General features: G+C 46.6%; 1 protein-coding gene and 1 pseudogene across 7 annotated transcripts in view; one reads left to right on the top strand and one right to left on the bottom strand.

The window, feature by feature from the left end:
• TJP2 (tight junction protein 2) overlaps positions 1-16,535 on the top strand; it is a 123,375-nt gene that overhangs the window by 31,817 nt on the left and 75,023 nt on the right. Inside the window, exon 1 of one of the 7 annotated variants that reach the window (XM_041740419.1) lies at positions 14,678-14,977. The exons of 5 other annotated variants lie outside the window; for them this stretch is intronic. In XM_041740419.1, the coding sequence (XP_041596353.1) occupies positions 14,918-14,977 (60 nt within the window). In that variant the 5' untranslated portion in view covers positions 14,678-14,917. Of the gene's footprint in view, positions 1-14,677; positions 14,978-16,535 lie in introns of those variants that run through there. One more of the 7 variants, XM_041740407.1, reaches the window with a different exon arrangement.
• On the bottom strand, positions 2,257-14,703 carry LOC121478387 (annotated as a pseudogene).

Genomic DNA, 16,535 nt, shown 5'->3' with positions numbered 1-16,535 from the left:
CTTCTTGCCCAGCCCAGCCTGCCCACTCTCCCTCTCCTTCTGGAAGGAAGGAAGGAAGGAAGAAGGAAGGAAGGAAGGAAGGAAGGAAGGAAGGAAGGAAGGAAGGAAGGAAGGAAGACACAAAGACATGATAGGCATACTCCTGAGCCTCAACTCACACTGACCTAAGCAGAAACTCTTAAGGGTGAGACCCAGAGATCTGCTTTAACCAGCCCTCCAGGAGTCTCTGATGCCCTAAAGTGTGAACACTACTGCTGTAAGTCTATGAGATTCAGTGTGAGGAGGTTTGGCTGCTGATGTGAGCTCTGTAAGTATTCTGACAGACTGGGGAGTGCCTGGGGAGACAGGACTGCAGAGGGGCTCCCAGGTGCACAGAAGTAAAAGTTTTTAAGTTTTCACCTTCAATTGGCTTTTTCTAAGTCCATATTATGGGATGAGTACATGATAACTTTAAGTGGCCAGAATTGGACATAAGGAGTGTCACCAATGGGGTGGCCAATTTAGTGGTAATATAACTGCCAATCTGGAGAGAACATGAACCAGAGTTTATTATATAGTACTAATATTTTGTTAAATGGGAAATCTTTTTAACAATATAAATGGTAAGTTATAAAATATTTTATATTATACATTACATATACATTATATGTAAATAAATACAATTATAAACTAGGTATCTATTAAATTTACTAGTGTTTTATTAAAAATTATTAGTATGCAAAATTTATTTTGTCCTTCCATCCTCCCTTTTTTAAAAAGATTTTATTTATTTATATAAGACAGAGCATGAGCAGGAGGAGGGGCAGAGGGAGAGGGAGAAGCAGACTCCCGACCTGAGCAGGGAGCCTGATGTAGGGCTCCATCCCAAGACTCTAGGATCATGACCTGAATAGAACTCAGATGCTTAACCAACTGAGCCATCCAGCTACCCACGTGCCCCTTTCCATCCCTTTCTAAGTAACACCTAACTCATCTGTTTAAATCTTTTCATCTATATTTAACATGCAAGTGGTGCATTCATTCTGTTTAACATATCTCACAGGTTACTAACTTACTATCTACATTCTACGCGTCTTATAAATTCTGCTTGAGTTTTACAAGCAACTTACTTCCTCATCATCTTTGTGAAATAAATCTTAGGAGTTTCATCCACCTGATTTTTTTTCTTGGCCTCTATACCAGGTTTTTTTTTGTGTTTTTTTTTTTAAGATTTTACTTATTTGACAGAGAGTACACACGCACACATGAGTGGGGAGGGAGGGGCAGAGGGAGAGGGAGAAGCAGACTGCCTGCTCAGTGGGGAGCCAGACACGAGGCTCTGGATTTCAGGATCCAGAGATCATGACCTGAGCTGAGGGCAGCTGCTTAACTGACTGAGCCACTCAGGTGCCCGTCTATACCAGTTCTTAAAAAAGAACTTTAAATAAAAGTATTTTTTTTTTTCAGCAAATTATAGTATATTCACACAAATGGAATATCATGCAGTTAGAAACATGATGATATAGATCTGTATTGCTATGAAAAAAATCAAGCAATATTCTCACACAGAAATAAAGGTCGCAAAAGTGCATGCCTAGTATGGCCCCAGGTGTGCAAAGTTGTATATGATATCTACGTGCTTACCTGCATAGAAGTACCTGGAAGGATGCTCATCTAGTTACTAATAGTAGTTTACTCTGGATGGTGACAATTTAATTGTATTTTACCAATTTATTTTTTTGAGAGAGAGTATGTGAGTGCACACATGCGTGCACAAGCCAGGAGAGGGAGAGAGAGAATCTTAAGCAGCCTCTGTGCTCAGGTGGAGCTCAATCTCATGCTGAGATCATGACCTGAGCTGAAATCAGGAGCCTGACGCTTAATGCTTAATGACTGAACCACTCAGGTGCCCCGTGGTTTTTTTTTTTTTTTTTAAGATTTTTATTTATTTACTCATGAGAGACAGAGAGAGAAAGAGAGGCAGAGACACAGGCAGAGGGAGAAGCAGAGCGAAAAGCCGAAGGAGAAGCAGGCTCCGTGCAGGGAGCCCGATGTGGGACTCGATCTCGGGACTCCAGGATCATGCCCTGGGCTGAAGGCAGGTGCTAAACCGCTGAGCCACCCAGGGATACCCCCGTGTTTTGGTTAATTTTTTATGATCTCCTGTATGGTTTGGGTAAATAAACAACTATCATGTATATAAAAATAATTAAATACAAATGATATGTATATGTGCAAATATATGTAAATAAATACAAGAAAGAGAATGATGGGACCTGATCTTTTCTTTCTTTTGCAAAGCAAAGACAACATTGTGCAAATGGAGAGAATTATTTTCTGACCTTTTGAATGTTTTAACCTGCCTTCAAAATGGTGATCTTTCTGTCTTGTGTCAGAGCTGAAAAAATGTCCCTAAGGGGCATCTGGGTGACTCAGTAGGCTAAGCGTCTGCCCAGCATGACCCCGCATGGGGCTTCTTGCTCAGTGGGGAGCTTGCTTTTCCCTTTCCCTCTACGCTTCCCCTGCTTATGCTCTCTCTCTCTTTCAAAAAATAAATAAAATATTTTAAAAAAGAAGAAAATAAAGAAGGAAGCATACAATTTCCCGGGCCTCCTTGGTAATGAGCCTCACTTAGGGAGGTGTGTTCTCAAGACATCCACTCCCTGACCCTTCTCAGACCTCTCCCCAACCAGCATCTCAGAGAGGGCCTCAGGTAATTCTTGTCATCAGAGAAATTTAGCAGAAGTCCCATAGGAACATAAGAGTTGCCAGCCACATCTTCAGCTTGGGTTGTGCACCTCCTCGAAGTGCCTTTCCCAGGCCCAGTGTCCTTTGTTTACAAAGCCTTCGCTAATTTATGACCGCTCTGGAAAACTATCTGCTTGCAATGTTTTTCTAAGGGCCCTTTCAGGTCTGAGGATTCTTTGAAAGTCTAGGAGCCTCTTCAACAACTTTAATCTATGCTGATCAGGGATACTGAATTAATCAGACTATAGGGTTCTGGTGATAATTTTTTAAAGCAATTCATGTAGTGCCAGAGGCCCCTCTGGTTCCCTGGAGGACCCATGTCTCCTGCCAGAGTCCCCTGGGTCTCTGTCACCTCAGGTTCCCTCCCTGGCACGTGAGATGAGAGTGTTTTTACTTAGTCCAATTTTTAACCTATTAAAGTGTTTTTTTCTTAAAGTAGTGGTTTAGGGAAAAGGTGCTCCGGAGTTCAGTTAGACATCAGATCACATTTACATCAAGGATTCTCATTAGCTAGCCCACAGCTGGAGTCAGATGGCATTTGTGGCATTTCCTTTTTTTCTGGAAAGAGAACTTTTTCTGACTTTTATGTGCAGAGAATTCAACAGCATACACTCAGCCCAGTTTGGTGACCAGTTCTTTAACCTTTGCCTTTTCCAACTTGGCAATGTGAGCTGATAACTCTGGACCTGGGATGTTGCGTCCCCGGTGGATCTTACCATATCTGTCGTTGTAATTGGTCCTGATGGCTTCCACCAGCTTAGCCAGAGCTCCTTTGTCTTTCCAGTTAACCTGTGTGAAGACAACAGTGGTGCAGGTCTTCCTGTGGGCCAGATGCCAGAGCCATGCAGTAAGTAGGGAGCCCCCATCTTATAATGCAGGGCAGGCAGGAAGATAACCAGCTCGGTGGGATCTACATCATGTGTGATCACTACCAGCTGAGTCTTCTTGTTTTCCACTAAAGGAGTGACAGTATTAACCCCAGCTCGAAGGACAGGCGACCTCTTAGTGGGGACATCCCCTTGGCTGGCAGCTTTCTTCTCAGCCCCAGCCAACAGTCTCTGCTTCATCTCTCACCTTGTCTCCGGTCTGTATTTGTGGGCCAGCTTAGGCAGCTATGTAGCTGTTTGGAGGTCCAAGGCCTGCGTGAACTGGTTAATTGTGGGAGGCACTTTTAGACATTTATACAGAATAGCCCTTTTCTGCTGCAGCTGGATGTAGTGGGGCCATCTGACAAAGCGGGTGATGTCCTTTTGGGTTGGTTGTCCTGTCTGAGGCCAAAATACTTGGACTTTTTCTCAAACAGAGGATTGACACTTTAATGGCTTCTTCAGGACAGTAGGGTTCAGGGCCACCTTCTTCCCTTAGCCTTCTTTTCTTTTGGCATCTTGGATGGCTGGAAGAGAGAGCTATGGCATTTACCTTTTTCATACTGCTCAGAAAGAGCTTCACTAACATGACTCCCTAACATTTGGTTCAACCAAAGCCCTCCTGAGTTCTGTTAAAAGAAGCCATAAGGAAAACAGCAGTAGAAACCAAACCCCACCTGTCTTCTGACTCCGTGCAGTTGATCCATTGCAGTAGAGGCAGTGAACACAGGGGCAGGGAAATACTGATGAGTCTGAGCTCCAATTCAACAGAGCTGTGTCTGGAATCTCCTCTGCTTTCTAGTGGATTGGGGACCTCAGGCAATAGCTGTGTTCCCCCCTCCAAAGCACAGTTTCCTTATCACTGAAGCAAGGCAATAATACCGAATATACCAAATATAGAGCGAGGGCTCTGTGGGGACTTAGATGAAACGAGTTAAAATCCTGTTTGAAAAATTTCTGACACATAATATGCTTTTAAGCAGTCTTTGCTTTATCAGGGTTTCTGGTTTTGTTTGTTTACTTTTAAATATTTTATTTTTTTATTTTTATTTTTTTTAAAGATTTTTATTTTATTTACTCATGAGAGATACAGAGCGAGAGAGAGAGAGGCAGAGACACAGGCAGAGGGAGAAGCAGGCTCCATGCAGGGAACCCGATATGGGACTTGATCCTTGAACCGTGGGATCACATCCTGAGTCGAAGGCAGACACTCAACTACTGAGCCACCCAGGCATCCCAAGATTTTACTTTTAAGTAAACTCTACACCCAACCTGAGGCACGAACTCGAGTCCTCGAGATCAAGAGCCACTCCCCTGCTCTACTGACTGAGCCAGCCAAGGTGCCCCTTGTTGGTGCTGTTTTTTAATAGAGGGTTAACAAGTGGCATCTGTCCCTGAAAAGAGTGTGGATTTTGTATACTCTGCATTGTAAACAGAAGTTCAATAAACCCCACCTCTGAGGCCCTAGGGCACCCTGCCAGGAGGGGAGGATCCTTCACAGTGTAGAGCACTCTCCCTGGCAGGGTCTGTCTAGAGGAAACCGTGCTTCGAAAGGTCCTTCTAGGATCTCCAGGCTGGGGGCTGGATTATGCCCTGTCTCAACCCCTTGCCCATCAGGCTGAGTATGCCTTGACCTTGCCTGCCAGCCTGGATGCACTCAGACCATCCCTCCTAGGTAGGCGTCCTAGGAGCCTGCCTGTGAGCCCGGACCACAAGGTCAGCCCACGCTCTCCCCAGCACCAGGCCGGGGCCTCCTCAGACACATAATCCATCCGGCCCACAGCTGACTCTGAGGTGCAGAGCCAATTCTTCTGTCAGTTTTGTAGCCAGCTAAACCCATCGTGCCCAGAAACATTGCCAGGTTCTCACATTGGGAGGAAAGGCTGGGGTTTGGGATTTGTGCCAATGGCGGAAAGAGGAGAGGGTAAACTGAAAGCCACCATCCACTGAGAACTGAGAACTTTCTCCCCCAGTGATGTTTTTTCACTGTGGCACTCATGCCAACATCTTTCCGTTGTAGTAATAACAACATCCCTGCTGCCGTCTTATCAATAGTAATGATAATAATAAAGTTAAAAAGAGAGAACCGTGGATACAAGGTCCTTTGCTGTGTTGAGCTATGTTCCTTCTCTCAGCTTCCCTTAGCCCAACCACACAACCCACCACCCCTACCTTTTCATACCCCTGCACTCTGCTCTCTGAAACGTCTGCCTCATGATAAGCAAAATGCTCAGCTGGACTCGGTGTCCTAGCTTTCACTTAAACTTGACTCTCTCCTGAGGCCATCACTTCCTGGTTGCCACCTCAAGGGATGCTTCCTGCTTTAGATAGAAAGAGAAATCTAAGCAGAAGCTGGCTCTGTGGTGTAGGCAAGGAAGCGCAAACAAAGGCTCTAGAGCAGAAATGCGCTTGGTGAGGTCTCTCAGGAGCAACAAAGAAAGGCCAGTGTGGCTCCAGGATGTGAGCTTGGAAAGAGAGCAGGAGAAGTTGAGTTTGGAGAGGGCAGCAGGTTCAATTCATGTACGACTTGGAGGCTGTTTTTAGCCCAGCTTGTGCTCTAAGACAAAATGCCATAGGCTAGGTGGTTTGAACAACCAGACATTTGTTTCTCACAGTTCTGGGGACTACAGAGACGAAGATCAGGGTGCTGACAGATGTGGCTTTTGGTGGGGGCCCTCCTCCTGGCTTATTGGCAGCTGCCTTCTCCACGTGTCCTCACATGATCTTTCCTAGGAGCATGAGCCTGGAGAGAGATCTCGCTCTTACTCTTTTTTTTTTTCTTTTAAAGATTTATTTATTTATTTGAGAGAGAGGGAGGGGGAGGGGCAAAGGGAGAGAATCTTCATGCAGACCCCCCACTGAGTGGGGAGCTAGATGTGGGGCTTGATCCCACCACCCAGAGATCATCATGTAAACCAAAACCAAGAGTCAGATACCCAACCAATTGAGCCACCCAATGCCCCTTTCTCCTTCTCTTTCTCGTATAAGACCACAAATCTCATCATGAGGGTCCAACTCTCATGACCTAATCTAAATCTGACTCTTGGGCAGCCGGGGTGGCTCAGCGGTTTGGCGCTGTCTTCGGCCCAGGGTGTGATCCTGGAGACCCAGGATGGAGTCCCACATCGGGCTCCCTGCATGGAGCCTGCTTCTCCCTCTGCTTCTCCCTCTGCCTGTGTCTCTGCCTCTCTCTCTCTGTGTCTCTCATGGATAAATAAATAAAATCTTAAAAAAAAATAAATCTCTCTCCCAGAGGCCCGTCTCCAGATACCAACACTTACCAGCAGATTAGGACTTCAACCCCTTTGTGGGGGGCGGTGGTTAGGGGAAACACAAACATTTAGCCGGTAACAGAGGCTGTGACAAGAAGTCTGGATTGGTGACATTTTGATGGCTTAAAAGGATAGAGTTAGGAGATCTGATTTGCCTCATGAAAAGATCACTCTGGTTGTTGGGGAGGATGGATTGGGAAAGTCAAGGTTGGATAGAGGGAGATAGCAAAGAGGCAAGTCCTAGAGGAAGAGAAACTTTCTAAAATTAAAACATGTAATTAAAAAAAAAGTTCGTTTATTTGAGAGAGAGAGAGAGAGCCTGTGGGGGAGCATATGAGTGGGGAGTGGGGGAACAGAGGGAGAGGGAGAGAATCTCAAGCAGACTCCCCACTAAGCATGGAGACCGACTCAGGGCTTGATATCTTGACCCTGAGATATAACCTGAGCTGAAATCAAGAATCGGACACTTAACTGACTGAGCCAGCCAGGTGCCCCCAAACATGTAATTTTTAATACATTAAAACACTAATCTCTTAATGTTTTATGTATTTATTCAATATTTTATTCATTTATTCATGAGAGACAGAGAGACAGAGAGAGAGGCAGAGGCACAGGCAGAGGGAGAAGCAGGCTTCCTATGGGGAGCTCGATCCCAGGACCCCGGGATCACGACCTGAACCACTGAGCCACCCAGGTGCCCTGAATCTCTTAATGTTTTAGAAATGTCTTTGGAAATTCACTACCAAAGATTCTTAGGGAGAAGTTAATCTTTACTCTTTAGATGATCTTTTGGGGATAATTATCACGTTGAAGAAATATCCTGTGTTCATGAACTTTTTTGTTCAATTTTTTTCTGTCAATATCAAAGAGAATTTTATTTACTATTATTTATTTATTTATTTTAAAAGATTTTATTTATTTATTCATGAGAGACACACACAGAGAGAGGCAGAGACACAGGCAGAGGGAGAAGCATGCTCCATGCAGGAAGCCCGAACGGGACTCGATTCGAGGACTCCGGGATCATGACCTGAGCCAAAGGAAGACGCTCAACCACTGAGCCACCCAGGCGTCCCTTATTTACTATTTTTAAATTAAAATAGCACTGTAATAAGGTCTCACTTTTGTTTAAATTATTTCGGTCCCTGGGGTATTCTTGTAGCTAGCCTTTTATCCGTATTTGCGTATATGTCTGGAATGTTCACCTTATGTTGAAGCTGTTTATTAGGATTTTAGATGATTTTTACATTTCTTTGTGCTTTTCTGAACTGCTCTGAATGCTTTATAATGAGCATCTTTTTTCTCCCCCCAAAAAACTCACTGTTCATAGAAAATGAACAAAACAGTCTTAACTATGGAACACTATAAATAGTGTTAACACCTCAGTTACCGTGTCCTGAACGGATGGCTATGTGAAAATTGGCATTGTCCTTGGAGACACTAACATGTAGATATCTGGATGTTTTGTAAAGTGGCAAACTAGAGGCAGCTTTCTGCTCTTCCTGCATAATACTGAGATATGGGAACAATCCTGAAGCCAGGGAGTCTGCAAAGTGCTTGTCGGTGAACTAGAAACACAGTGTTTCCAAAGGTAAAGCAAGAGTCTTGAGTTGCCCAGAAGGCTGAGGTGAACCTGAGAGGTTTTCTTGTGGATTATAAATGCACTCATCTGTTCCTTTGCATAATTCTCAAGTGCTGAAGGCTAGCTTAAAAATAATTTGCTTTCTCTGCAATGTGTACAGACCTATGACTGTTACACTTCAAGTGAACTTCGCTGCTTGTATTGGATTTATAGGACCATCATAGATCTGGATGAGGAATCTCAATGAGAAGTCTGTTTTTCTGGGGGGCTTGGGGGTCACATGGGATTATATGGTACTGGGAGCTGTTTCATATACAGGTCTCAGTGCTTTAACTAGAAACTAAGGATTTGGGATACTTAGGGTAGCTAGTCACCCCTTCCCCCCCCCCAAAGAGGAGTACTTTAACACACTTTGAAAGTAAGCAGGAGGGATCCCTGGGTGGCTCAGCGGTTTGGCACCTGCCTTTGGTCCAGGGCGTGATCCTGGAGTCCCAAGATTGAGTCCCACGTTGGGCTCCCTGCATGAAGCCCGCTTTTCTTTCTCTGCCTCTCTCTATATATCTCTCATTAATAAATAAAATCTTTAAAAAAAAAATGAAAGTAAGCAGGAGTAATACCAAGTAAGTAAAAGTGAAGATGTGAGTAAATAAATAAAATCTTTAAAAATAAATAGACAAATAAATAAATACTTTTCATCAGATTTCCTTAAGAATGTTAAGATTTGGAGATATCTGAAGGGCAGAACAGAACTTTCGATGCTTTTCTCCTGAATGTTAGTTCAGGTGGGTACTTGTGGACAGAATCTTCTAACTGTACATGCTCATCTTCTGGGATGCCTGTTTGGACTGAGAAGGGTGGGAGAGGCCAGCAGAGAAGAAGCCACCGTAGGGGAGGTGAGGGCAGGCCAGGCCTGTCTCCTGAAAGGGGCCCCTCCCTCGGGCTGAGTGTTAACCGTGGTCTCCGCATGTTAATCATTCCCCACTTGGGCAAGTCTCCTGCCTTACCATCTTTGGTTACTTGGTTATGTCTTCATCACACTGTGAGCAAGCACCACCCACTCCGCCCCTCCCCAGTATATATCGTCTTTGTCGTTTTTTTGTATCTGCCCCAGGGTACATGGGAGGTGTTCAGGAAATGTTTGTGGTGGAAAAGTGTCTCTGTGATTGCAGTCAGCCATTCTATGTACAGGCCAACTACATTGCTCAGTTACCCTGTAAATTTTGCTTTTTTTTTTTTTTTTAATAAAGATTTAATTTATTCATGAGAGACACACAGAGAGAATCAGAGACACAAGCAGAGGGAGAAGCAGGCTCCATGCAGGGAGCCTGATGCGGGACTCGATCCCAGGACCCCGGGATCACAACCTGAGCCGAAGGCAGACACTCAACCACTGAGCCACCCGGGTTCCCCTCTTTTTTTTTTTTTTTAAGACTTTATTTCTATATTTTGCGAGAGACTCAGAGATAGCAACAGAGATAGTGAGAGAGAGCATGTGAGTGGGGAGGAGAGGGAAAAGCAGGTTCTCCACTCGGGGCTCTATCCCAGGACCCTGAGATCATGACCTGACCGAAAGGCAGATGCTCAACTGACTGAGCCACCCAGGTGTGCCCCTTCTGTAAACTTTTCAATGTCAGATCCCTTTGTTCCCATTTAATGACACTTTATAACTATACTGCAAATATATATGTACATATACACATATACGTGTCTGTCTATATGTATGTGTGTGTATGTCTATATGTGAGTATGTGTGTATTTATATATATATATCTCCAAATCTTAACATTCTTGAGGAAATCTGATGAAAAGTATTATTTATTTATTTATTTTTAAAGATTTTATTTATTTACTCACAGACACACACAGAGAGAGAGAGAGAGAGAGAGAGGCAGAGACACAGGCAGAGGGAGAAGCAGGCTCCATGCAGGGAGCCCGACGCGGGACTCGATCCCGGGTCTCCAGATCACACCCCAGGCTGCAGGCGGCGCCCAACTGCTGCGCCACTGGGGCTGCCCTGATGAAAAGTATTTAGCTTAGCGCAATTAATTTGAGGTCTTCTGACCAACTTGTTACGAAGATTTTTTTTTTTTTTAAATATTTATTTATTTATTTTTATTTTTTTTTATTTATTTATGATAGTCACAGAGAGAGAGAGAGAGAGAGAGAGAGAGGCAGAGACACAGGCAGAGGGAGAAGCAGGCTCTATGCACCGGGAGCCCGATGTGGGATTCGATCCCGGGTCTCCAGGATCGCGCCCTGGGCCAAAGGCAGGCGCCAAACCGCTGCGCCACCCAGGGATCCCTGTTACGAAGATTTTGTACATTGTAATGCATACTGAAAAATACTGAAAACCTATCCATTACACAAACAATATGGCACAAACAATAACTACGATTTGAAAAGAGAAATACATGAAGCCCCAGCCTGTCACCAAATCATGTTCCCATTTGCTTTCCAATTCATTCATATGTTTTTTCATAATTTCTTCATTGCCATCATTGGGTAGGTAAAATTTGTGTTCTTTTTCATTGGTTATTATATTATTATTCTCATTGCTGGATAGACCTGTAACTTTATTTTTTTTTTAAAGATTTTTATTTATTTATTCATGATAGTCATAGAGAGAGAAAGAGAGAGAGGCAGAGACACAGGCAGAGGGAGAAGCAGGCTCCACGCAGGGAGCCCGATGTGGGACTCGATCCCGGGACTCCAGGATCGTGCCCTGGACCAAAGGCAGGTGCGAAACCGCTGAGCCACCCAGGGATCCCCGACCTGTAACTTTAAATGACAGCTTGCTAGGCCAATTCAGTTGATCTGCTGTAATTCAGTAGCTGTCTATTTTTGGATATTGTTGGTTTCCATCCTTTGTTACTATAACCTGGCATGAAGTGCCTCACCTACCAGTCAGCCACGGAAGTCTGGCCTCTAGTCTCATCTTTCCAGGGAAACAGCTCTGGCCAAGATGAGCACTGGTCTTCTTGGTGAGCATCTCCTGTTCTTACCTTGACTGACCTCCTCACTGGTGCATGTTGTTGGCAACTCTCCGCTGCCTGAAATTCATTCTTCCTTTGACTTTGTGGACGCTGCCCCAGAGAGGTTTTTCTTCCCTTTCTGACAGTTCCTCTTTGGTCTCTGCTCAGGGGATCTGAGCTTGCCCCCTACATATTGGCATTTCCAGAGATGGGTCCTATCTTTTTTTTTTCCTTTCCTTTTCTTTTTTTTTTTTTTTTGCCTGTCACAATAAGAGTTATTATGAAAACAGGCTGGATGGGTCCTATCTTTAATCCTCTGCTGCCTCAATCTACATGGTGTCTCTGAATAGTCTCACTTCCTCCCCTGACTTTGGCTTTCTTGATACATTGACAATTCTCAAATCTCTTCCTCCATCCCAGAGAGCTCGCTGCCCAAGTACTCATCAATGACTAGTGCCTAGTAGACAACTGAACATCTCCACCTGCATGACCCATAGCCCTTGAAACTCAGTCCTTAACTAAACTCACCATCTTTCCTCCAGCCCCTCCCAAGATCTGCTCCCACTCCTGCATTCTCTGGTAGAGATACCGTCATCTACTCTGCTAAGCCAGAAACCTGAGAGTCACCTTAGACTCACTTCCCTCTTCCCTTACGTCATTTGTAATCAGGCAGTCAGCCAGCCTGCTGATTACACTCCCTTGATTTCTCTAGAAATGGTTCCTTTTTGTCTAACACTGCCTGATAGCCATGTCATTTATCACCTGCCTTCCCACAAAAAATTGCATTTTTTTTGCTGGTTTTGTCATTCTTACTGACACCCCTCCCCTCACCCCCACCTGGCACATTCATCTTTGCCAATCTAATCCCACTTCTGCTGTGTTCACAGGAGAAGGCAGCCCCTGCCTGCCTGGGCACTGAAGGGCAAGTCTGTGGTCTCTTCATTCCTTATTTCTCCACTTGTATTTATTCCCTTCACCTGGAAACATTTCCCCCCTCTTTTTGTCTCACAAATTCATTCCTGTATGCAACCTCATGTTTGGAAAGCCTTCCCTAAACCCCATTCCCCTAGTCTGGGTGAAGAACCCCTCCCCCAAGGTACCCTGAGCTTTCCAGGAATCCCAGCACTTAGCTTTTTTTACTGAGCGTTTGCTGTAATAGACTGAGCTCCCCAATGTGAGAGCCCAAGTCTTTTATCAGAGGGTCTGGCTTGATACAAGTGGTTCAGTAATTGTTTGATAGAAGTTCTTTGGAGAGGGCACCTGGATGGATCAGTGGTTGAGAGTCTGCCTTTGGCTTAGGTCCTGATCCTGGGGTCCTGGGATAGAGTCCCATATCAGGCTCCCTGCAGGGAGCCTGCTTCCTCCTCTCCCTATGTCTCCGTGTCTCTCATGAATAAATAAATAAAAATCTTAAAAAAAAAAAAAGTTCTTTGGAGAAACACATTCTAGGAGTGGGGTTCAAATGTGCAACCCACATGTGAAAAATATGTACTATTAATTGCTCTTCCAAAAAAGTTGTTTGTAACTTCTACCAGCACTGCTAGTGTACTAATCGAGTTATCTTTTTCAACAACTATTTATTGTTAATCTGTGTCAGGCATTGTGTCAGAAGAATAGTATTTCTAGTATAAGAGTATTTCATTATTTGGAGCAGTGTAGTTCTATAGAACTTTCTGCAATGGTAGAAATATTCTTTATCTGCACTGTCTAGTATGGTAGCCATGAGCTGCGTGTGGCCACTGAGCACTGGAAATGTGACTAGTATGATGAAGAAACTGATATTGTAATTTCCTCGCGTTTTAGTTAATATATTTTTATTTTTTTGCATTTTAGTTAATTTAAAATGTATTAAATACCCACCTGTGGGATGTAGTTATTGTATTGGACAGTGCATCTCTAGAGAGAAAAAGGAAATCCTTCATCGGATGTGAGTGCTACATTCCAGATTCCTGTCTTCTTTTTTAAATGCTAATGAAAGCTCACATCACTAAGGTGCGACCAGTTCACAAAGGCTATCATTGTTATGTTGGCACTACCTAATTTGGGAAACATTTTTTACATCGTGCTTAGGTCAGGAGGATAAATGCCTCACATCCGGAAGACAACCTAAACGTCCAGGGTCTGGAGACTTGAGGCAGGGTGGGAAATGTTACTCAACAGTGCTTTTTATCCAGAGGCATGCACTTAGCTACCCCGAAGGAGGCCAGAAGCCTAACACTTTCGGAGAGGCATCTGCTGGACTTGTTTTTCCACATAAACTGCCAAACTTGTTTTGATTAGGCAGGAAGTGAAGCAACTTTTCAGAGAGAGAGAGAGCGAGAGCCCAGCATCCCAGCATCTGCATCTCATCAGCGGGTCAGGCCAGACCTTTACACCTTTACCTTCTACTTGTGAGCCTAGGCCGAGTTTTGCTTTAAGGGAAAGCAATTTTAAGGGGAAGCGCAGGGTGGGGTCCGCGATTTTTTCTCTTACGTGGTTGGTTCCCTTAAGGTTTCAAACCCAAAGTTGTTATTTTTAGTCCGCGTACCTGTTTTGAGTCTCGGAATCATTTCCGTGTCCCTAAAATAAGGGGAGTTCTCTTGTGCAGTTCTTTGCACACACAACTCTGCAAGGAGTAACCGTACTGAGCTGAATTAAATAAATCCTGCTGCATTAGCACGTGTGACCTGCCGGTCGCCCTCTGGAAGCGGACGATGAGAGGCGTTCGAATCTTTTTATTGGAGTTGCTGGAAATGGGCCAAGGAGATACACACCTGGAGTTTACGCTCCTCGGAAGTCACGGTTTGTTTACGGCGAACTTGCAGCAGCCTCGGAGGCCGGGCTGGGGCGTGGGGCGCGACGCCGTGCAGGCCTCCAGGCAGCGCACAGAACTTGGGGTTTCCCCTCCTCTCCCTTTCGGAAGAGCCGCAGGGGCGCCGCAAACCTCCGCAGACAGCGCCGCTGCCGGATGCGCACGCGAGCTCCTAGGGGAGCCCGGGGCCGACGGCCCCGCGCGCAGCCGCCCGCCCGCCCTCCGCGAGCTCCCTGCGCCCCCCCCGCCCGCGCGCCCGGACCCGGACCTGCCGGCCTGTGCGCGCCGCGGAGCGAACCATCGCGCCGCCCGGGGGGGGGGACGGCGTGGGGGCCGCGGGGCGCTCCGACCTCGGGGGCCCCGCCCTCGCCGCCGCCGCCCCCGCCCGCCCCCCGCTAGGAGTCGCCGGTGCGGCGGCCGGCCGGGGGCCCCGCGGGTTGGCCTGGGCGGGCCCTCGCCTCCCCCCGGCCGCGCGGGGGTGGTAGCGGCCCATTTGAGAGTTTCCCGGGTCCCGCGGCCGGCGCAGAGGCGGAGGCGGGGGGCGGGACAAAGGGGTGGGCCCCGCGGCCGGGCCGTCCCGCAGCCCGGCAGCCCCGCGGCCCCGCAGCCCCGGCGTCGGGTCCGAGGACGGATCGGCGGCGCGGAGGGGCGGAGCGGCGGAGCGGCGGAGCGGCGGAGCGCGGGCCCGAGCGGGACGTGCGCCCGAGATGCCGGTGCGAGGAGATCGCGGGTTCCCACCCCGGCGGGAGCTGTCAGGCTGGCTCCGTGTAAGTCCCCTCTCGAGTCCGCGCGGCTGGGGCGCGGGTCCCGGGTCCCGGGTCCCGGGGAATGAGCGTGGGAGCGCGTGGTGGGCTTCCTGTTGCTGCTGCTGCCCCACCTGGACGCGGGGCGAGGGCGGGGGGGGGGGTAGATTTCACCCGACCGGGTCGTGGCTCATGGCCTCCAGGGCCCCTGGATCCTTTTCTCTCCTCTCTGAAGTCCCTTGGGTTTCAGATGAAGTCTCCGGGACGGTAGGGGACCCTGCCCTGAACTCTGTCCTGGATCTCTGCTACCTTGAAGGCATCTCGTCCTGCCTGTTGTGCAGCCTGCTGCGTGCCTTTGTGTTTTCCTTCTCTGCTTCAAACCACGTATTCTACTACTTGATGCAAAGTTACAGGCATGTCTGTATGAGACAGACTGACAGCTCTTGGGAGACCAGGAAACTCATTTCCCCTTTGAATCAGCTACTTCTGTAATACAAGTTGTTTTCAGTAGGGACTGGAGATGGGGTTTTGGAAGAAGCCACAAAAAGGGAGTGATGAATGCTTCCTCTCTGGTATTATCTTACCTGTCACCATTCCCTTTAAGTCTTTATTTGTCAAGTTTCCACTTTTACACAGTAGTTTAAGTTATAAATAATCAGGGTTTTGACTACAGGGTTTTAAACATTCTTGAAATGTGGATGAACTGGGGGAGTGAATACTCCAGGGCTTAGTAATGGAATACAGCCTCCCACCTCTATTTTAGCTTCAGTTCTTAGGCAGCGCTGCTTCCCTGGCAGCTGTCTGGGCTGAGTAATAATGGTTGTGGTTTCCCTGCAGTTCCCAGCAGAGTCTCACCCCGTCATAGAAACTGCCCTGTGATTCCACACACCCTCCCTCGCCTTGGGGAATCCTAGCAGAGGGGGAAGGAGGCCCTTTACTTGATGTTTTGGTGGTCTGTGGCCAGGTGTGCCTGCTGACAATCATTTTGGGAGAACCAGACCTGCTTTGTCAGAATCATTCCTTGGAGAGACAGTGTGTGTGTGTGGGATGGTGGTGGTGGTGGGGGAACATCTACACCGAACCTGGGAAGGAGATGTTTTAAGTGAGGAGTTAGTAAGAGTCATTGAATTTGTGGCAGTTAATATCCTGCCTAAGAATGAAATTTGACTATTCAATAAATTTTCATGAACAAGTTCACTTCAGTGTGGGCAATACAAGCGTTTAAGAGTGTGCCTCTGTTACAGTGTCTTGTTGCGGAAGCACGCAAATAATTGAGAATGATGAGTTCCCATGAGAAATATGGATGGGATGCTGTGGCTTCCCCTCTCCAGGGAGATGAGAGAAGGTGTGCTTCACTCCAGCAACAGTGGCTTTTGGGGTGGTGTTTCTTGAGCTTTTTCTGAGCTGCTACCAGAGATTGATGAAGGGGGGATTTCTTTCCATAAAATGGCTGCTGCAACTTTTTCATGACCACACACCTGCTAATAAGCACCTACCTATGATGGTCTCTGTGAGGAGTACAAGGTGAGCAAGACCCAGTTTCTGCCATTAAGAGTGGGTTAGATCTAAACATTTGAGACTG

The sequence above is a fragment of the Vulpes lagopus genome, chromosome 2 (assembly GCF_018345385.1).
Source record: "Vulpes lagopus strain Blue_001 chromosome 2, ASM1834538v1, whole genome shotgun sequence".
In the NCBI taxonomy this organism is placed as follows: Eukaryota; Metazoa; Chordata; class Mammalia; order Carnivora; family Canidae; genus Vulpes; species Vulpes lagopus.
This window is presented reverse-complemented; position numbering and strand designations above follow the sequence as displayed.